The 21,172-nt window shown below is 41.7% G+C and overlaps 3 protein-coding genes across 4 annotated transcripts; 2 read left to right on the forward strand and 1 right to left on the reverse strand.

Annotated features, from left to right (window-relative positions):
- Positions 1-1,780: 1,780 nt before the first annotated feature.
- dnajb11 (DnaJ heat shock protein family (Hsp40) member B11) lies at positions 1,781-8,696 on the reverse strand. Its single transcript, XM_085435575.1, has 10 exons — positions 8,475-8,696; positions 7,896-8,052; positions 6,241-6,338; positions 6,018-6,150; positions 5,678-5,820; positions 4,003-4,085; positions 3,872-3,929; positions 3,657-3,768; positions 3,396-3,555; positions 1,781-2,829 (listed from the first exon to the last, which is right to left on the reverse strand). The coding sequence occupies exons 1-10, from the start codon at positions 8,546-8,548 to the stop codon at positions 2,765-2,767; spliced, it is 1,083 nt and encodes a 360-aa protein (XP_085291701.1). The 5' UTR covers positions 8,549-8,696; the 3' UTR covers positions 1,781-2,764.
- tbccd1 (TBCC domain containing 1) lies at positions 8,047-17,387 on the forward strand. 2 transcript variants are annotated; one of them, XM_085435572.1, is made up of 10 exons: positions 8,047-8,104; positions 8,908-9,136; positions 9,864-9,928; positions 10,003-10,269; positions 10,398-10,556; positions 10,715-10,831; positions 12,289-12,538; positions 12,628-12,814; positions 13,080-13,610; positions 14,903-17,386. In XM_085435572.1, the coding sequence occupies exons 3-10, from the start codon at positions 9,866-9,868 to the stop codon at positions 15,114-15,116; spliced, it is 1,788 nt and encodes a 595-aa protein (XP_085291698.1). In that variant the 5' UTR covers positions 8,047-8,104; positions 8,908-9,136; positions 9,864-9,865; the 3' UTR covers positions 15,117-17,386. The 2 variants fall into 2 exon arrangements, with proteins under 2 accessions (XP_085291698.1, XP_085291699.1); XM_085435573.1 differs by lacking the exons at positions 8,047-8,104; positions 8,908-9,136 and adding an exon at positions 9,163-9,287 and having other exon boundaries at positions 14,903-17,387.
- Positions 17,388-18,485: 1,098 nt separating this feature from the next.
- crygs2 (crystallin, gamma S2) lies at positions 18,486-20,740 on the forward strand. The gene is made up of 3 exons (XM_085435085.1): positions 18,486-18,543; positions 19,097-19,362; positions 20,344-20,740. Exons 1-3 carry the CDS (start codon positions 18,486-18,488, stop codon positions 20,614-20,616), a joined length of 597 nt encoding a protein of 198 aa, XP_085291211.1. The 3' UTR covers positions 20,617-20,740.
- Positions 20,741-21,172: the final 432 nt, after the last annotated feature.

Raw genomic sequence — 21,172 nt, forward strand, 5'->3', positions numbered from 1 at the left:
CAAAAAAAACAAACCCTTTGACTTTAAATCCTTAACTTAGTCGTGCTGGTATAGTTAGTAAAATAGTTATCTCTAGTTCTGCTGCTGATTGTGGGCTGCAGTGTTTCAGTGTATGTTAGACTGAGTGTTAACGTTTAGCTAAAGCAGCATTCATCGTCGGGCTGCTTATTATCATTGAATACAGCACCGTTCCAGTAACTTAAGTTGTCTAATGACTAAATGAAGACGGTGAATTTAGGCTACATGCATGCTGTTGTGTCTTACAGCAATAAATTGTTTGTGGCAATTGCAGTAAGAATACTAAAAAAAACTGTACTAAACAATCAAAAATGCTATGAAAAAAAAACTGTTTAATGTTAGTAAATCAGTCTGGTGGTATTTCACTGTAATTTAACAGAGTGCATTTAGACAGTCGTGTGGAAAAGAAACTTTTTACGGGACTCCAAGAAGTCCTGTGTGTCAGCACCTATAAAAGGTGAACTTTTGGCGGTTTGCCAGTTTGAAGCATTCAGGTGTGTGTTAACATAATCTTCCTAGAAGTGGACATCGCACCAAATTCACTTCTCTGTGTACCAAAGTATTGTAGATCAAATCTGAGGCCAACTTTCCTCAAATTGGGTCATACAACAAGACAGTGATCCCAAGTACAGCAGCACATCTACAATAAGGTGGCTGAAAAAGAAAAGAAGCTGTTGAACCCGACTGAAATGCTATGCTGGGACCTTAAGAGAGCTTTCATAAATGAATGTCTGCAAATCTCAACTGAAGCAACGCTGTAAAGAAAATTCCTCCACAGCGATAAAGTCATTCAGAAAAGAACTGCAGTTATTATTCCTGAAGGTGCTTCTACAACATTTCGAGTCACGGGTGCATTTTTAAAACTTTCTTTTTCACATGGCTGTATTATCCTAACCTGTCCAGGGTGTGCCCCACCTCCCACTCCAAGCTGGATTGGATAGGCAGAAGAGAATTGATGGATGTATTATCCTACTGCAGTATGAATCTTCCTAATCAGATGAAAACCAATCTAAAAAAAGAATTGAGTGTTTGATCAGGGTTTAGTCCATTTGTCCAAAGTAGCGACTAACCAACCCGCCAGTTTCCTCATCGAGGAACCGTCTGCCACAGCAGACTTCCAGTGCATGCATAGTTTTATGCTGAGAAAACTACTTTTTGAATACGATAAATACTTCAGAATAGTAGATGAAAAACGATGCTGTATTTGTCACCATCACAGTGGAACTTGACAGCAATGTCCTGTTAAAAACTTGAACCACAGCCTTATAACAAGTGAACAGGTTGATTTATGTGTCTATTAGACACAGGTCTTTTTTATGAAGGTGTTAACATTATTACTTTCGTTTGACTCTAGACTTTAAAATCTCATTATCAATTCTACATATCAAGACTTGTATTTTAACATGTTTTATTATCAATTGTGATTTCCCAAATTTATGCGATTATCTCACCAAGATCTCAGAATTACGACCACAATACAAACTGATTATTTTTACAAACCCATTGCCCTGTAATGCAACTTACCCCCATATGTAAATTCATGTCAGCACCAAATTCTCCCAAAGCACCCAAAGATGCAACCATTTCTACACATCAGTACATCCAATACATCCAATTCTTGTGTGTGGAAAAAAAACAAAAACCTTTTAGTTTTTCCTCCTTCCTTGTAACTTTAGAGCTTTAACTTTTAGGCTTTCTAAGCTTGTTATTTACTTGACTCTGACATCATCTACTGGTGAATCTGGGGTACAACATGCCAACAGAATTTGTAGAAATCTTTATTTATATTGTCAATCAAAAGTACAATATCCCCTAGGAAATGTAAAAACTGCCAAATAATTTACATTTAAGGCCACGACACTCAGAAGTGGGAGGCAGCATCAGGCTTAAGAGTCAAGGTAAATCAGAAAAGCCCATTATAGTCAACAGGGACGCTGTTACTTCATAGAGTGAAGTCCCTTTGAGCTATAGAGTGTCAGAGGTGTGGAAAACACACGCTGGAGCAAACTGCCTTCACTGTTTAACTTAAGAGGTCAACTCCTGTCACAGTGAACGTGGGGCTGTGCAATGCTGACAGTTCTTCAGTCACATCATGTCAAACAGAAACGCGCCAACATAAGTTAGGAAAACTCAAACACAACAAACAGGTTTGGATTTGTTCTTTCCTATTGACAGAGTATTATTGAACAGGAGTCAGGCCAGAGCAACAACAGTTCCATCACTCAACAAGTGATGCTGTTACATTCATAAAACTCATCTAAAACAAAAAGACCAGAAATGGAGAAACTTCTGCTCTTGCACAGGTTGAACATTCTTCAGATATCCAGTTTGTCAGTAGCTCATCCTTCAGCAGACGCAGAGGGCTGTAACGGTGTCCTCTCCACAAAGGAGCAGCGGTTGACACATGTGTAGGTGCTTTCAGATACAAAGAAGTAAACTTGACATACAAATATGGACAAAAAGACCTACTGTTACAGGGTAATGCAGGGAATGAAAAGGTTCAGAGTGTCCATTTTTACACCTCACATAAAACATCTGCTGTTGTGCTACTGCTGAGAAGATGTAGAACATTTAAAAAGTAAAAACAAATTGGATTCAAGCCATCCTGAGACAAATCTGAAAAATAATAAATACACCCTGGCTAGGATTACAGATCACGCTCCTGCTGACTGAACAAGTGTGTCTGTGTGTGTGTGTGTGTGTTTGGGTGGTATGTGAATCAGTTCAGGCGCTGTTGCTCGGTGCGTTAGTATCCTTGTAGTCCGTTGTAAACCTTCTGTACAGATCCCTGTTTCAGAAGATTCCGAATACCTGCAACGACACGGTGACAGCTGCTGTTAAAAACCTTTCCCCGCGAGCAGATCGAACTACAACATCATTGATCCTGTTCAGAAATGAGAACATGTAACAAAGACTGTTCTTCTGTCCCATTCAATTAAATTAAAATGCATATAGAATAACTACTTGGCATATAAACCTTTTCTGAAGACAAACTTTAAAAAATAAAAAAAGGTATAACTTTAATTTATAAACTCTAAATTCAACTATTTGTTTTTGGCATCTCTCTTTGTAAATTTGAATCACTGACAGGGGACCAATCCTTATTTTCTGTTATGTACGTAGTGTTCTTATGGTTGACACGGCCCAAGTTTGGTCAACTCAGACATTCAGTCACCTGCTCTTCAAATCTTTTGCTTAGGAGGGGCAGCCAATCAGAAGAACTTGAAAGAGCTAACATGCCTCATTTAAAAGAGAAGCAGGAAAGCCTTGTAAGATAAATAAGGACGACTAAATGAGCAGAATACAGTAGGTCCCCTTAAGATATGACGTGTCCTTAACTTCTCCCAGACCACCCTTTAACACTGCCACACTCTGACCTTCTCTCTGCTGGTCGTCGAGCTGTGTCTGAGGAAAGTCTACATCGAAGGTGATGATGAGGGAACCTCGAATGTTGACGTTGTCAAAGTTGGGCAGTCCCTCTCCTTTCTTCCACATTCGAGCACCGGGCTTTGTGATCTTATCCCTCACTATGTGGACCTGCCAGGCAAAGACAGACAAACATTTACTATCAATCTTATACATGTTTTTATTTTTCCCCAAATAATCTAATCTTTCAAAACAAGAAGCATATACAGAACCTTGTGTCCATCCAAATGTACTATATCCATCTCAAAGCCAACCAGTGCCTCCACCAGAGAGATGGTGACATTAGTGTAGAGATCATCTCCTCTGCGCTCAAACACAGGATGTCTATAAAGTAGAAACATCCCCACATCACTTGTCTGTCACTATACTTATATTCTAATTGGTGCACGCCTCTCTCTCTCTCTCACACACAGAAATCTGTTCATACTTCAACACTTTGATGCGAAATCGAAGGTCTCCAGGCTCTCCATCGATGTGAGGTTCCCCTGTGGTCAGAGTAAAATGTTAGAAACAGGGAGTGACAAAAAGCTAACAAATTAAGATTTACAAAGCAGTTACCTTCTCCAATAAAAGGGTACTCCATCTCATCTCTCACTCCTTGCTCGATCTCTACCTCTAAGGTCCTCTCTTCATTCACCAGCCTGCAGATAAGATAACATCAGAGGATGTATTTGTTAATACAATTTATTGGTCAATTTATTAAGTACGTTAAGCTGAAATCTAGGATTCCTGATGTGTTTTTCAAAATATCCCATAAGCATCCCCCCCCCCCCCATTTCTTTCAGTCTGCTGTTGAACTTTGTGACTCAGAACTTGTTCTAGTGGAATGCAGTCATGTGGACGCTGTACCAGTCCATCATGGTGAAGGGAGAGCCGAGTGTAAAAGCAAAGATCTCAGTTTACTAGTTGATCTACGTGCCTACCCTCGCCTATGGTCATAAACTTAGCAGTGATTGAAAGAACAAGACACAAGTGGCAGAAATGAGCTTTCCAAAGATCATCTGGCCTGTCCCTTAGAGCAGCGGTCCCCAACCGCTGGGAACCGCTGTGAGTCGTTTGGTACTAGACCGCGAGAGTAGAGGCTCGGGTGTGAAATTCACAGTTTTTAGCATTATTTTTTTTATCATTTTTTATCGTTAATTCGGTGTCCCTGGGTCTCTTCCCGTGTGTTATGAATAAATCTTTTTTTTTGGTACTGGTTTTATTTTGTTGTATTTATCCGCGACACCTTAAAGGCCGGTCCGTGGCGCAAAAAAGGTTGGGAACCACTGCCTTAGAGTGTGAGAAAGCCAATAATTGAAGAGGGGCTAAGAGCAGAGCTGCTACACCTCCACATCGAAAGGTGCAAGTTGAGGTGGTTTGGGCATGCCCATGGGGAGGAGGACATGCTGAAGCTCCCCTGGATAAGCAGGAGCAGTTGGCTAGGGAGAGGAAGGTCCAGGGTTCTCTGCCTAGACTCCTGCCCCCACAACCCAGTCACGGATACATGGAAGAAAATGGATGGGTGGGTGGCATATTTGTTTACATCACATTAACAGGTTTTGTTGGTAACAGTGTAATAATGTAGCTTGATCGTCTATCTTGAGATCTGGATCTGTATTCTCGGGTTCATTTCAAATCCAATCATAAGGTCTTGGCAACTAAAACACACCCTGATGGAGAAAGAAGATCAACTCTGCCAGAAACTTCGCACATCAGGAAATAAGAATCAGAAGTGATTGAAACGAGAAGCAATACATGATCTAAAAATCAGTACTGACTTTGATACATGTAATAAACACACCTGACATCTGCAGCAACAGATCAATGTCATTCTGAGAGAGCTAGACCAACATACAACCTGAAGCAGTTATCAAAAATTAAAATGGAAGCATCGCAGATTCAAACCCTGTAGCTGTACAATCGGTGGCCAAGTCCAAACTTTTTCATTGGTGTCCAAAATGGGGTTATCATTTATAAAATTGAGTAGTAACATCTGTACTGTGGACTTGTGTTGCTCAATATCAGTCCATTTGTTTTACTGGTGCAGCAGAGTTGCTTTGTTTGATTGAGAGTTCAACATATTCCTCATAATGCCTCACAAACAGCAGGTGGGTGGGGCTTCTGCACCAGAGCTGTGTGCCTGAGATGACCACATTAGGGACATTTTCTATGATGTCACAGCCATGTAGCATAGAAAATAAGGAAAAGCATAATAGGCCCCATTTAATGATGACAACAGGAGCTGACTTACTTCACATTGGGACACTCATCGCACACCATTTCCTGAGTCATCTGGAAACGTCCAGGTCCAAGCTGGGTCGTCCTCATTTCCTGTCTGCAATTACACTTCCTTTTACCAGGAGCTTCTTTAGCTACAGGCTTGTTACGTACAACCTGCATACAGCGGGAAAAATAAGTGTTGATAACATGAAAATCTACAGGTAGTAAATTAGACGATTCATCGGTAAGCCTTGCAGTTTGATGACTGAATGAAGTGACACTATAGCTAGCTCCTATTTGTGGAACAAACTTGAAATGTGAATAAAGGACGGTAAAGACTGTTCGTTTGGAAACCAGGAGTTTCTCCACACCTCCACAAAGTTCCCAGAGTAAACTTCTTCCAGTGTAACCTCCAGGTCCAGTACTATGTCATTTCCTCTGGGAATATTCCTGTCCTGCTGCTGTCGGTTGCCACCAAACATGAACCCAAAGTCACCAAAGAAGCTACAGAGGGAGGAACAGTAGCATGAGTGGACATTATACATGCATTTAGCTGAACCTGGCATAAAATCCAGCTGAGCTCATGAAACCAACCTGGAGAAGATATCGTTGTGAGAGCTGTGGTGACCCTCTTTGAGCCCGTCCTCTCCATACATGTCATATTGTTTCCTTTTCTCCTCATCTGAGAGGACCTACAAACAGACAACCTGTCAATCACACAATGGCCACATGCCGCAGTCTTTGTTCTCTCCGCTGATACAACGTGTGAGTGTCATAATTCAATGTAAAAAAAGAACACAAGAAAAAAAAAAATGTCGATGGGCTCTTGAAAGCTGTGTTAGTTTTTGAAATTGACTGATTCATTAAAGAATGAAATGAAAAGTCAGTGAACTGTTACTACTGAAACTATCTTAAAGCTTACGTATAAAATATATACTTTTTCAAATATGAGAATACAAACAGTTGACCCATTAGAAGGAACAGCCAGCAATTACATTGTGGCTGTAGAAGTGCCTTCACCTGAGAAAAGCAGCAATGGCTCCATTCTTAGAAGATGATGAGATTTTGGAAATTCATAGAAAACTTTTACGGCTGTTACTACTGCTAATCAGTTTGTCATTATCTCCCGTTGTTTCAACCACAGACTATAGATAAAAGATTATCTCGCATCATTAAGCATCAAGCTGAACCTCATTTCTTTTTGTCAACCTTTTTGAAACTAGATATAAGTGAGAGGCAGATCAGACTGTACTGGGAAATAATCTTCTTGACTAACAGTGAGCATAATTTACAACATGAAGATTATGTTGTAACAGGACTTGAAACTAGTAAGTGAGCTCCTCAACCAACGAAGAAGGTGTTTACTGAGGTGACAGAGAGCTCTCTTCCCTCATTCAGCAACAACAGGCAAAAAATCCAAGTGGGGAGGTCCCAAGTTAAACTTTTCTCAACTTCAAGGTGAGCACCTGAAGAGACTACCAAAGAATGTTGGATATGTTGCTGTTCCTACATTTAGTAAGCCATTTCAAACTCTGGTTTTGAAATATTTTTATTTGTTATATATTGTACCACCACTTTAGATTTCTTTAAACAAATACCTACTGAACTTTATGGTTGAGATTGTTATTGTTTTGGTGCCTGAGGTACCTCAATAGCAACAATAAAAAAAAAAAAACTAAAAAAACTAAAAACTTAAAAAAAAAAAAAAAAAAAAACCTCAAAAGAATTTGTAGATCTTGTCAATTATTTTCTATTATTTTTATTATATTGTCATTCATTTAGAGATACATTTATAGACCCACCTCGACTAATGAAACTCGATTAATAACCAATTTCAGTTTTGTGTTACAAATCAGTGAACTCGCTGCGGCATCCTTCCGTTTTTAAAAGAAACGTGAACGTTTGACACGGAAACACCTGCAGCGCTTATCCGAATCCACTCCCACTCATCCACGTCTGAATTTTCAATACACCAGCTGTGCTGCCTGACAGCCAATCAGATTCAGCCACACGGTCTAATCGTCCAATCGCAGAGATCTTACCAACAACAACCAAATTTCAGGCTTATAAAACAGTTGTATCGGCGTCTTGGGCGCTTTTATACTCACATAGGATTAAATCTGCGCTACTGTCCCCGAACACAGCTGATACTATGAAAATATAACAGTCTTTTAACTCAAAAACAATTTCATTGTTGCTCATCTCGGATATCACTAGCATCAAGAACACAACAATGGCTACACATCTACCTCATAGGCTGCCCCCAAGTCTGCGAACTTGTCCTGGGCTTGCGGGTCGTCTTGGTTTCTGTCGGGGTGTAACTGCAAAGCCAGCTTTCTGTAGGCCTTCTTGATGTCCCTGATTGATGCACTCTTGCTCACCCCCAAGATTTTATAGAAATCTCGCCTACAGGAGAGAGGAAGATGGCACAAATGAGGCAGACACAGGAGGCACAGAGGTAGAAGAAAAACGGGAAACCGTTATCAAATGGCAATGATGCTACTTTTAGATTGTAAAACACCGAGTTAGCTACAATCTCCGGGGGGGTAAGCCAGTGTGGCTTCCATAGACAGTATGCAGCAGCTTCATCTGTCGTAATGGCTAGCTCCAAGCTAACTAAGCTAGGTAGTCACTTAAAACACGGCCCTTACAAGTGGTGGATACACTTTTTACTGAGTGGGGAAAAGACAACGAAAGCACTTATTAGCAAGTTAGCTCTGTGTGTCAGACTGTTCCACGCATGGAGAGCACGTCTAGACCAATCACAGTGAAACATGTGTACCAGCTGGCGATGCTGTTTCGCCGCTGTCCGAGCGAACACCACTTACCCGGCAAGCACCGCCGTAGTAGCATAAAGAAGCAGGCAGCACACGTTACACAGATTCATCCCTTTAGCAGCCATAGATGTCAGGATTTCTCAAGGAGGTAGCAAAGAACAACCGGCTTTTTAAAGCTCGGATCCCAGCTGCCAGTCAGTCAGCCACAAGCCTTCTTCCTCCTGTCAGAGAAAGCCCGCCCACTGGATGTCGGCAAATCATCCTCTCCCGAAAGACTCTGCCCAGCGTTAAAGAGACAGCTCACACCTTTCTCAGCAGCCCTTTTTTGTCATATATAACTGTTTGCGCCGATGTTTTTTGGGTTTGTTTGGGGGTTTTTGTTTTTTGCTTTTGTTTTTGTTTTTTGTTACATGTATAAGTACAACTAATAAAAAACGGAACATTTTGGTGAATAAAAAAACCCGGGCACCATGCATGCTCATAGTGCAGGCTGAAGCGCGCCCCCGGGAGCTGCGCGCAACAGATGTCTGCTGAGATCTGAGTGGAGAGGAGGGCGCCAAATAGGAAGGACGGCAGATGTGCGTCTGACAACAAACCAGGAACCACTGCACTCGTCCTCCTCTGTATACCCACCTATGAGTCCTTGACCTGTCGGCCCTTTTCTCATTCAGGCCGAAGATCCCAGTAACAGGACGAGGACACAAAGTCTGACAGTAAGATCCAGAGCTGTCCTAGCTCAGCTAGCTAACTGGAGCTAAGCTAAGCTGGCCAGCCCTACTTTTTTATGTTGGAGTTAACTTTATGAGCAAATATCAGTGCGCCTGGTATTCGGCTTCATTTCTTGTTGTGCCACAGCAAAAACAAGTGAGTTTTGTGCATATATTTACTGTGTTACTGGATTGATGTTAGCTTAGTTTTGATTAGCTTGTCAAACTTGAAATTAGATGCCTAGTGTTGATGGCACGAGCAGCCTGGTTGCCAGGAAGATATTTTTCAACCTGTAATTAAACGGTCATTTTTGAAGATTAGGTCTGTTGTTGCTGTACTAAAAAAAAACAGCAAAGAGAAGGTTCATGAAATGCGATGAGTTTAAAAAAAATGAGTAAAAGCAGAACATCCTGCGCTGTATCTGAATTGATATACAGTTGTGTGTGTGCAGAGTTAAAGTGGCTGGAGTATGAGTGACATGGTGAACTAAACAGTGTGGACAGAGGTTGAGTCTGTGCGAAATAACAAAGCATTATGTTATTGTAACTGTCCAGTTTGACCAGTTTAACTGCTAGTGCTCCCCAGCTCCTTCCCTGGTTCGTGACTAATAATCATAATCCAGTAATGGCTCTGTCATTGTGATTTAAAAGTGCATTGTACTTATACGGTGTCAAATACTCAAGTAATTAATTATCGGTGTATGTCACATGGTTTTGTACTCTAACTCTTCAGACATGGAGGCAAACGGTGTGAGCATATGGCCACGCATGGAACCGTTCCTACTTGGTGCCCTACAGGTAAATATACTTCCACTATGATATCAGCCAATAGCTGTAAATCTTGTAAATAGCATGAATTACTATCGTTGTAGGTGGCACCGTCCTCCAAGCTAAACCTACACTATCTTCGAAAGATGGCTATCTATGTGCGAACAAGGAATGGCTGCTTCCCCATCCTGAGCTGGCCCATGTGGAGGCATATCGCCTGTGGAAAGTTGCAGCTTCCAGAAGACCTTGCGTGGCTCTACTTTGAGACCTATGACCTTCTGATAGGTCATACACCAGAGGAGAGGCTGGAGTGGGCTGAGTGTCTTTCCCAGTGTTCTACTAAAAGTGAGCTGGACCAGCAGAGGAACAAGGTTAAATAAAGTTTAAATATTTATTCCAAGGACTGATAGTATTGTAACCTTGCCGTCAGATTTGAAGGAAGAGCGGCTGCATATTGATAGGTAACCTGTGGTTTTTTTCCCTTTCCTTTGTGCACCAGTTGTCTGTGGACACTCTGCAGTTTCTCCTTTTCCTCTACATTCAGCAGCTGAACCGCGTGTCTCTGCGCACCTCTCTGATTGGGGAAGAGTGGCCCAGCCATCGCACTCGCTCCCCATCTCCATCAGACAGAGAGTCCAAGACTAGCTATCAGAACAAGGTTCTCTTTGCCATGAAACATAAAACAGAATGACCAACAATGCAGCAGGATTTATAGTATTGTGTAGTTCTAATTAGATCTGGTGCAAATTATTGTATGGTGGTGTATATGAAGTTAACCACTTATAGTCCTGTTTTGTTCCTGTTTTGGTTCTGCAGAATTGGGATGATCAGGCTCACCTGTCCTTCGTGCAAAGCCATCTGGCAGAGATTTTGGAGCTGCTAGTGGAGCCTGGTCAACTGTCGCAATCTGGACAGGCCCTAAGAGACTGCCAGGTCTGGGAAGAGCAAGCACACATCCTGCGTTAGGTCACAGACACAATCTAGATATTTTTAACAATATTTGGTGCTAGCCAGAGTATTTAAGATACCAGTATATTTAATATATCTTCTTAAATATATTCTTATAGACATATATGTAGAAGCAGTCCCTGTGAGCTAATCAGTCTATTTCAGGTAGTTGTTGCCTCTCTTGCATCTTTATCTTGTCTCTGAGAGTAATTATCTCTAATGTTGTATTCTGAAGCTTGATTTCTACCTCTGCACTGAATCTGTGCAGAGCCTACATGATAGTCAAATGTTGTTGCCAACATTTCTGCTTGTGCTGGTGTGCCCATGTTGCTCTGCATCTCTTTGCCGAAACACTAGTTAGCGATGGCGTTCTTCTTTGAGTTGATCTGTTCTTTTGCAGCCAATTTGAAAACTGGTATCAGAAGAGAAAGTAGCTGTAAATGTGTAAAAAGAAATGGCAGTGTCTAAAGCATCAGACATAGACATTGCTGGCTGCGTCAATGTGATGTGAACATGTCTGTGTAGTTTCACATCAGGTTACTGCATGCATTACAGCATAAGATTTCAGAACAGTTCAGTTAATGCAGAAGATAAAATTCTGCAACAGGCATACCACTCACTGTGAGCATCGAGCGCTACCCACCTTCTGCTCAAACCCACTGTGCATGAAGGGCAGCCAATTAGAAGAAAGTTGGCTGGAAGGGAGAAGACCTAAAATAGTTTGTTTCGGGTAGATGATAAACTGTGGAGCTGTACAACGTTGCTTCAGGTTATTGAGGTTTACATTAATTCACAAAAGTTCTCGTAAGGTCCTCCAATAGCATTTCAGTCAGGTTAAGGTCTGGATTTAAAAACCCCACTTTGATTCTTTTCCTTTTCAGCCATCCAGCTGTTTGCTGCCGTTTGACTCTAGAATACTTTGGTATACAGAGGAGCTGATGTTGACTCAGTGACTGTAAAGTGTTTTTTGCAGAGACGAGGCTTTTTCCTAACAGTCCTCCCATTCTTTTTCTAACTGTATTGTTACCAACTTTAACATTTAACATCTTTCTGCAGAATGATAATAAATAGCCTAACCCCCTTCCCGACTTCATAGACAGCAACAAGTGCTTCTCTAAGATCAGTGCTGGTGTTGTTCCTCCTTCACATTGTAATAACACACACCTGAATGCCCCAGAGCAGAAAACTGTCAGAACCTCTGCATTTACAGAGGTGGTCAGTCTGGCGTTTCTGACTTTCCATCTTAATTGATAGATGAGTTAGATTTATGGCTGTACATTTTTTCTTTCACTAGTGTAAATAAAACATTAACAGCAAATTGTAGCTGTTAAAGTAAACTCATTATGTTAAAATTTTTGATTAGAGAATTTCTCTTGTATTAATCTATACTATTATAAAAACAAGTCCATACTGTAACTGATTTCTCAGTTATGTTCTATCAGGTATCCCTGGACGCTGTGCGGAGCTTGGGTCTGCTTCTGGAGGGCTCAGTTTGCCAAGGAAAAGCTGTTCAGCCCATTCACCGGCTGCTGACCAAAGGTCCCCTCGAAACACAAGCTGGCTACTCCTCGCTCACCCGTTCCTTCCCTCTGCACAATCTCCTCTCCTGCCTCCAGCGCAGCCTCACTCTGAATCCCTTTGGAATAACTGCCTGTCTCCATTCGGGCAAGAAGCTCGCTTGGGCTCAGCAAGGTTTAGTAAAATCATCTGGCATTAGTCCTTCCTCACGGTCTTCACTTTGTGCCTTTTTTTGACCGCCCATGTGTGTTTGTGTGTTCTAGTGGAAGGGGCCATGAAGAGAGCCAAGATAGCCAGGAACACCCACATGGCACCACCTGGTAGTAAAATGGTGCTGATGTCCCAAGTCTTAAAACAGACCCTGGCTAAAACTTCAGACAAGCTGACTGGTGCCAACATTAAAATCCATAGATGTGCTGATGCCTTCATATACCTTCTCTCACCTCTCAGGTAAGGTTGCCTTCTAGTAATAGAAGTTGGGTTATCTTTAGCATACAGGCCAAGAGTGCAAGCACCATACGTGGAATTGATAGGCAGGCAGACTAATGATTAGAAGGAATTGCCCTACTGGGAACCGATATTCTACAAGAACTGGTTCTCGATTCCCGTTCCTAGGCTGACTGTCAGTTGGCTGATCTCTGGCTGAAAGCGGCAGTTTTCAGTGGCTGTATCTGTACAGTTTATGTTCTTTCTGTTGTGGAATTTGTTCCTTTAGATCAGTCAGTGTGGACAAATGCCGTGACAGCACTGTGGTTCTGGGTCCCGTTGAGACCAGCGTCCACATCCACAGCTGCCAGAATGTGTGGGTGGTGTGCATGGCCGGCCGAATTGTTATTGGAACTTCCTCACGTTGCACCATCCATGCCCTTACGCCCACACGCCCGTTGCTACTGCCGGGAAACACGGACATTACTCTGGGTCCTTTCCACACTTTCTACCCTTCCTTGGAGGATCACATGGCCAGCGTAGGGCTGGCGGTTGTCCCTAATCTCTGGGATCAGCCCTTACTTCTGGTGACCGAGGGCCTTGCCAGCCACTCACTCAATACGTTGTCCAGCCCAGACCCCTCCTGCTACCGCTTGCTGCCACCATCAGAGTTCCACACGCTGGTCGTGCCTTTTCAGATGGAGGGAGACACATGTGAGGTGCCCGGTGGTCTGCCTCCTTCATACCAGGCAGCTCTGGACGAAAAGAAGAGGAGAATACAGAACTGGCAGAAGACTGTGATAGAGGCCCGGCTGAGCAAGTGAGTGAGAAATTGACCCCCAAACCTTTATTAAGCAGTGGTTCAGCCACCTATACATGTGTTCAAGTAAGTTTTAGTGTTTCATTATGTAGCGTGCCTTTTAATCAGTGGAAAATTGTAACAGCAAAGGGATTCCAAAAACTCAATATGAATGTCAGTTAACTGCTATGTGTGAGAGATATGCAGTTCAGTGAGCACACTGATGTCAGACGGGTTGCACGAGGCAGTTCTCCACTGGCTCTTTACATTCATAAATAGATGTTCATCTTTTAAAGGAAATACACGTATTTAATGTTAAACTGGCAGGAACACGATTGTATATCTGCATACCAAAAGTTTTGGCAGTGGCACCACTCGATTGGTCAGTGATGTGATATCTAAATTGTCTGTCAGACAAGAGACAAGGCAAGAGTTTTGGACTTGTTTCAAAACATTCGATTTTATATAGTATCCATGTACTGGTCAGAGACCAATGGAGGAACGTTAGTTAAACAGTCGTTTCAAAGATAGTCTTATTGGAAAGTCTTCATTCTGCTTTGAATGTTGTGATTGGATACTATGACTCTAACTATGATGTACAACACTGAAGGTGCTGTGAGGTTCATGTGAGGATTCATGTTTGGAAGCATTAGATTGTGATCCACTCTTTCTGAACTGGGTTACAATTTGTGCTCACAAGAAAATCTGAAAAATCAGAAAGTTTTCAGCTTGAAAAACTGCTACAAATTTATATAGACAAACTAATGCCTCCTACAGAGGCTAGTCTTTGTTTTAACTCCAAAACAGGAATATGATATCCAATCATCTGGAGTGCTGAGCATGCAGGCAGGTAGAGGACTATGGAGGAGTGAAAATTAGAAGACCTTTATTAAAAAGAAGAAGAGCACAGATGGTGGCTATAGTGGACGCTTCATTGGTTTTAATGCTCAGTTTCACTTCAGCTCTTTGTATGTTAGAACTTCGCTCTTGTCTGCGGCTGGTTGGCAGGCCCACATGACCACAAGTAAGAGTGGCCCACAGACCCATTGATCACATACTCTGTACACTGTCTCCATTGACAACATTGACATTGCTACTACTATATACGAGCTATTAAAGTACCAGGTTAAGAAACAGAAAATTAAACATACGCATATTGTTGCTGGAGCATAAATGTAGGAAATAAGGTGAATGATGCTAAGAATTTTCTCTCCTTCATTTCAGAAAGACTTTTTTTGTTAAGCTCTGTTATTTTCAATATTACCGGTATGCCGTTTAAATGCAACTTTCTTTTACGTTCTCTGTCTTTCCAGGGAGCAGAAGCAACAGTTCCAGGAATTGGTGGAAATGAAGTTTCATGAGTGGCTTCTGGAAACGGGTCACAGGCAGGAACTGGACAGCCTAATCCCACCCACAATCGCCTCTGTAAAGGACTCTGATGGGGCAGCAGCAGACACCAACCAAGTGAATGATCCCAAACATATGAGGACTGGACAGGCAGTGGGGCAGTCATCCATGGCGTGTTGAATTTTACTGTTTGCTTTTTTTGCCAGCAGAATAATTGCACCTGTAAATTAAGGCAGCATGGCCGTTTGCACATGCAGGTTACATATGGTCTTCTTCTCACACGGTGCTGCTGTGAGTTCTTGCTGCTGGTTAAGCTTTTCCAGCAGCTTACAGTTGTGTCCAAGTTCACAGTTCCTTCTTGAGAAAAGGCAGCTAAATGTTTGACATGTCTAAAGTGGGAGTGAATTGGCTTGTTATCAAACAACATCATGTGCCACACACACTCTGTAAAGATGAGGCATGTGTGAAGTCGCCACATGCTTTAAAGAGACATTTTCCTGCTTATTGTCTTCTTCAGAGTGAGGATGAGGAGGAACAAACTAGGCACAATGATTAACTGTGATTGACAGTCGAGTAAATAGACCCTGACACATTGTTTTCAAGCAGTCAGTCTGTTTTTCAAACATAATTTGGTACCAACTGTCCATCCAGTGTGTAGGTGAACTTTGTGTTGCAATAGAGAAACCAAAACCTGTTTGAATTAATTTGATAGACAGCTTTCAGGTGCTGAATTATGGGTAACTGTGGTTCAGTGTGGTCATGGACTATGAAGCAACATTAATAGGATAGCAGAAAGCTATGGTTTTTAAGCTAGCTAACTGAAACAGAGCCTTGATATGTTGAACTTGCTTCCTATCACAGCCCTCTGGAGACCCTGTCGTCTCTTCCATGCACCTACTGACGCCGAATCTTCAAAAACAGACCTCGTATACAAGTTTTCTGAGGGAACCTGCTGAGCATTTAAAGATGTAGATGGAGGATGGATGGATGTAGATGCTGAACATTTTAAGCACTTCGAATCTAAAGGGGCATGTTAGTACCTAGATCGTAATAGTATTATTTTTTAGAATATTAATAAAGCATTTTCGTGTGTGTGTATAACCCGTTACTCACATGCTGCTAATAGCTGTAGTGACGCTGTTTTGTGTGCTCGAGTTTGCTCTCACATGACAGTGCAGCTGCTGCAGAGTCGTGCTTGAATTTCTGCAGTACAACAGAACAAGCTAATCTGCTGTTCCAGCTGAGGCAGGATTTAATAAACTGGTGACCAGTTTTCCAAGAAAACTTAAATGTATATTTATTTTTGAATAAAGATGTCGATTTTTAGCACTGAATAATAATTATTTTTCATAAATCTACTTTACCTCTAGAATAACTGTTAGCAGTGAATACCTCCAAGTGTACTTCAGGCAGTTAGCTTCCTCTTTCCACATATACTTTACGGCACGCTGAATTTTGACTTCTATACAAAATATGATGTAAATTATACACAGAAGGCCTGCTTGAAATCATCAGGGCAGCACTGTATTGGAAATAGCAAATGAAGGGAATATGTGCTTAAAACAGTTTCAGGATGAACCGATTCATGCTGTAAACGCCTTAATGCTGTTGTTTACTAAAAAATGGTCCTGTTAATTTGATGCACAGCTCTGTCCAAGAGCACCAAGTCATTTTTAATTGTTAAAAACTGAAATAAAGGTTTTGACTACAACCGGGTCGCATCTTATGTGTTTCTTTGGATATTTACAATAATGTGCAAAAGTCTTCTAACCTTCATTTCTTTGTATTTTATTTCCAAGAAGCCAGACTTTTAGAGTGGTATATTATATATATGTTGGTGCCAATAGTTCTCCAGGCTTTCTGAGAGGCTTTCAAAGATTGTCTTTGGACATTGGCTGCTTTTTCATTCATTTTCAGTTCAGTCCTTGTACCTGACCATTATTTCCTGTTTGTTAAGCCACTTACCACTGAATTTTATTACACGACAGAACGCACAGTAAAATTTTAATTCCGTAAAAGTTGAAACTTTTGTGTAAAATGTAAATAAGAGCAGAATGCAAAGACTTGCAGATTTCATAAATCATTTTTTTATTCAACACAGAAGACAATTAAATGTAGCATTTTCAGGAAAAAAAAAGCTTATTTTGAATTTGATGGCAGCTGCATGTTCCAAGTTTACCACTGTGCTGCAGCGCCTCTTTTAGCATCAGTTGAAGAGAGCAGCTGCTGGAGTTTTGGGAGAGGAGTGTTGCCCTGTTCTTCTCTGATATAAGAGTCTAGTTGCTCCATAGTCCAGAGCCTTCTTTGTCTGATTGTTCATTCACGATGAGCCAAATGTTTTCATTTGAAAGGTCTGCACTGCAGGAAAGTCAATTCAGCACCTGGACTCGTCTACTATGAAGTCATGTTGTTTTGATAGATGCAGTATTCAGTTTAGCATGGTCTTGCTGAGATATTCTTTGTTTTTTGAAAAAGCTACAGGTTTTGTTGCTTTGTATTTCACCTTGATGTTGCCTTTCCAGATGTGCAAGCAGTCAGATCCATAGGCACCAATACCACATACCATCAGAGATTCAGTCTTTTGAACTGAGTGCTGATAACAAGCTGGGTGGTGCCTCTTATATTTTGCCCGGAGGACGTGACATCTGAGCTTTCCAAAAAGAATTTCAGATTTGGATTTCTCTGACCGCAGAACAGTTTGCACTTTGCCTCGGTCCGTTTGAAAGGAGCTTTGGCCCAGAGACGATGGTGTTGTTTCAGGATCATTTTTTCACGTATGGCTTCTTTGACCTGTATTTGGCGCAGTGAACTGTGTTCACAGACAGTGATTTCTGCAAGTGTTCCTGAGCTCATGCCAGTTTTTCCAAAGTCCTTACAATTTTAGACCGAGGAGCATGATTCTGAAATTGTTTGTGTTTACTTCAGAGAACCTCTGCTTCTCTAACATGCTCTTTTTATTTCTGTTGCCAATTAGCCAAATTAGCTGTAAATGTTTCTCCAGCTGTTTCCTTTTAGTAGTGCTTACTTTTAAAGCCTTTCATTGCCCTCATCTATCAAACTCCAAATGAGATCAGTTTAAACATTTGTTATGTTTTCTCTGTTCTATTATGAATAAAATATGGGTTCATATTTATGCGGCACCCCAACCTTTTAAAGTGTTTACAAATCCACTTTAGTCCAAATTATTGGATTGATTAAAAAATCCTGGAAAATAGGATGCATAAGAAACACAACACTGCAAAAGTAAATCACATATTATGAGTAATGTTAAAGAAAATAAGTAGCATCAAGAGCAAAAGTATATAATTGTAAACATTTCATTAAAAGTCACATGCATATTATAACCAGCGCTACATTGTACATTAAGTACTTGTTTCATACTCACATCTACAACACCACTCACTTTTTCTCCTTATTTTTGTTATTTCAGCACTTTCAGACTGAAATTTTGAAGTGAGGTCACTCCATTTGTGTTTCCCATTTTTACTTATTAGATGTGAATACTTTCACCACTGCTTCATGTGGATCCATCCAAAAAAGCAATAAGTCATGAGTTGGCAGGTCCTTGCCAGGTGGGAGCAAGCTGGTGGAGCTGGCATGTGTAACGGTGGGCACTGGACCCAGCCAGTAGAGTAGTGGGGTCAATGGACGCTTACCCACGCCTGGCCATTATGCCGTAATCCTTCCTCGCTTTTCTGGAAAAACTGAATAGCACTAGAATCACTGACTCAATTTTTGGATCTCATTTTCATGACAAAGCGATTGTTCCCCTTTTGCCTCCACTGTTGCTGTTTATAAATGTGGGAAAGCGGGCATATAAAAGGCACTTGCTCAAAGGCCAGTGCAACATCAAGACCTCAGGGGGAAGCATCACCATCACTCATCATCACCAAGGCTATCCCACACAATATATCCAAGATGGGCAGGGTGAGTCAATGCAAAGAGTTTAGTTTTAATGTGCGGGTTCAAAAGTGCATGTGGGAGAGTACAGAGGTTTGCTGCAGATGTTGTTTCCTTATACTCTGTTGTAAATTAAAGCCTCACTGCTTGTTTGAGCAGCTGTTAACAGTGGCTTTGCTTTAAAATGTCTGAGCTTTCAGACAGGGACCAGGCTTTAGACTGCCTAACAGAGCAAATGTGAAAGGTGGACGAGCACTGAGACTGTTATGCGTTCCCCCCTCAGATCGTCTTCTACGAGGACAAGAACTTCCAGGGCCGTCGTTATGAGTGCGACAGTGACTGCTCAGATTTTCACACCTACCTGAGCCGCTGCAACTCCATCCGGGTGGAGAGTGGAGCCTGGGTGGTGTACGAGAGACCAAACTACATGGGCTACCAGTATGTCTTGAGCAGGGGGGAGTACCCAGAGTATCAGCGCTGGATGGGACTGAACGACCACCTCAGTTCCTGCAAGATGATCCACTTTGTAAGTCAGGCGTTGCCTGCATGCTGCTCTGCTGCAGGTGCACATTTTTTTAGCCTGTCTGTCATTTGTTATTGACTGTGCACTGTGAGCACAGACTGCACGCTCAATGACAAAGAGCTGAAGTCTTCACAATGTTCTCCGCAGGTGTGGAGTCTAATTTTTGAATATCTTAAAAGACTGAAGGCACAGCGGGCTCAGGGCATCCCAAAAAAGCATTTACTATGTGAGAGATGACATCCAGTCATGTTCATGCTACCGCAGTGCTGTGTCGATGGAGACCAGCGTGACATCAGTCTCTTTGTATGAGCAGGCTTTGGTCCAGCTGACCCACAGTCTGCAGCCTCTTTAAATCAATGCAGTTAGTAAATGCGTGTGTACAGTTTGGTTCTATTTATAAAGGCACAAAACAGTGAGCACACTGCAAACAATGAAGGATTGATTAATGTAAGGTATCTCACTGATTATGGCAAATATACCGAGTATACAGTCCTTCAACAGACTAGTTTACCATGATCATCGAGAGGCAAATTATACACTCAGATACTTGTTTGTTATTTTACTTGCAGCTAGCAAGACAATAAACTAACTTTATATTAAAGTGAACCCCAAGAGTCAGATGATCCCACTATGAGCAGCACGTGGCGACTGTGGGGAAAAGAAAAGTGCTTCCAATAGAAAGAGACCTCAGGCTTAGGGAGAGACAGCCATGTGCTGTGACCGGCTGAGAGGTGACAGCATCATTAAACACAAGCAAAGACAAATGAAACTAATGAACTACAATTTTAAAAATAATCAATAATTTGGATTAGCTTTTCTCTAAACTGCCACACTGTATCTGACAAATTTCAAACTAGGTGTACATGTAGTGTACGAATTTTCCAATTAGATTCTAATTCTAATCTCATTGTATCCTCCCTTTCCCTTTCTTTTCCCTGCACTAACCTCCATCTTCACCTCCTTTCTCCCTCCCTCACTTTCCAGACCAGTGGGACCCAGTACAAGATGCAGCTTTATGAGAAGGCAGACTTTGGCGGCCAGGCCCTGGAGGCCACAGAGGACTGCCCCTCACTTCTGGAAAAGTTCCGCTGGAGGGAGGTCAACTCCTGTAAGGTCTACGATGGTTGGTGGGTTTTCTACGAGCACTCCAACTACCGTGGACGTCAGTACTTCTTGGAGAAGGGAGAATACCGCAAGCCTGGGGATTGGGGTGCTGCCAGTCCTGCTGTCCAGTCTTTTAGGCGCTTCACTGAATAATTTAAACTCCATCCAAAAATATCAAGAAGACTGTCTGGGCATTATGAGTTAAAAATGTAATTATAACCTTCATCAACCATGTTTGCGATTTTGAACTAAGGTCTCAAAAATAAAACCTGCCAAGTAAGCACAATAATCTTTCTGTGGATTATTTCCATGCATGTTTTGAACCATTTTAGCACATAACTAAAGTTTATTCACTAAAGAAAAAAACAAGCCAGCACCATCCCTCCTAACTGCACAACGGTGGTTAACACGGTGACCTCACAGCAAGAAGGTCTTGGGTTTGAGTCTTAGCTTTCTGTGTCTCTGTGAGTTAACCCTCTGACAGACTGGTGGCCTGTCCAAGTATACCCTGCCTCTCGCCCTGCGACAGGTGGGACACGCTGTCACGGCAAATCTCTCCAACCGTTATTTAACAACACAATTTATTTAAAATGATAGACAAAAAACAAACAAACAAACAAACAAAAACAAAACAGGAAACATCTAAAAACATTTCAAGCATCCACTGATGAAATGCTGCCACCTGGTGGTGAAAGTTATAGTTTAAAAA

Source organism: Copadichromis virginalis, linkage group LG16, assembly GCF_057382275.1.
Source record: "Copadichromis virginalis isolate Kocher_CV1m ecotype Utaka linkage group LG16, C_Virginalis_male_GT1.1, whole genome shotgun sequence".
NCBI lineage: Eukaryota > Metazoa > Chordata > Actinopteri > Cichliformes > Cichlidae > Copadichromis > Copadichromis virginalis.

Coding starts and splice junctions, on each gene's coding strand:
- crygs2 (XM_085435085.1), top strand. CDS start 18,486: ATGAGTTGGCAGGTCCTTGCCAGGTGGGAGCAAGCTGGTGGAGCTGGC. Junction 18,544..19,096: donor TGGAGCTGGCATGTGTAACG/GTGGGCACTGGA, acceptor ACGAGCACTGAG/ACTGTTATGCGTTCCCCCCT. Junction 19,363..20,343: donor CCTGCAAGATGATCCACTTT/GTAAGTCAGGCG, acceptor CTCACTTTCCAG/ACCAGTGGGACCCAGTACAA.
- dnajb11 (XM_085435575.1), bottom strand. CDS start 8,548: ATGGCTGCTAAAGGGATGAATCTGTGTAACGTGTGCTGCCTGCTTCTT. Junction 5,821..6,017: donor ACTCTGGGAACTTTGTGGAG/GTGTGGAGAAAC, acceptor CGCTGTATGCAG/GTTGTACGTAACAAGCCTGT. Junction 3,556..3,656: donor TACATTTGGATGGACACAAG/GTTCTGTATATG, acceptor TTTGCCTGGCAG/GTCCACATAGTGAGGGATAA.
- tbccd1 (XM_085435572.1), top strand. CDS start 9,866: ATGGAGGCAAACGGTGTGAGCATATGGCCACGCATGGAACCGTTCCTA. Junction 10,832..12,288: donor AGGCCCTAAGAGACTGCCAG/GTCTGGGAAGAG, acceptor ATGTTCTATCAG/GTATCCCTGGACGCTGTGCG. Junction 13,611..14,902: donor ATAGAGGCCCGGCTGAGCAA/GTGAGTGAGAAA, acceptor CTGTCTTTCCAG/GGAGCAGAAGCAACAGTTCC.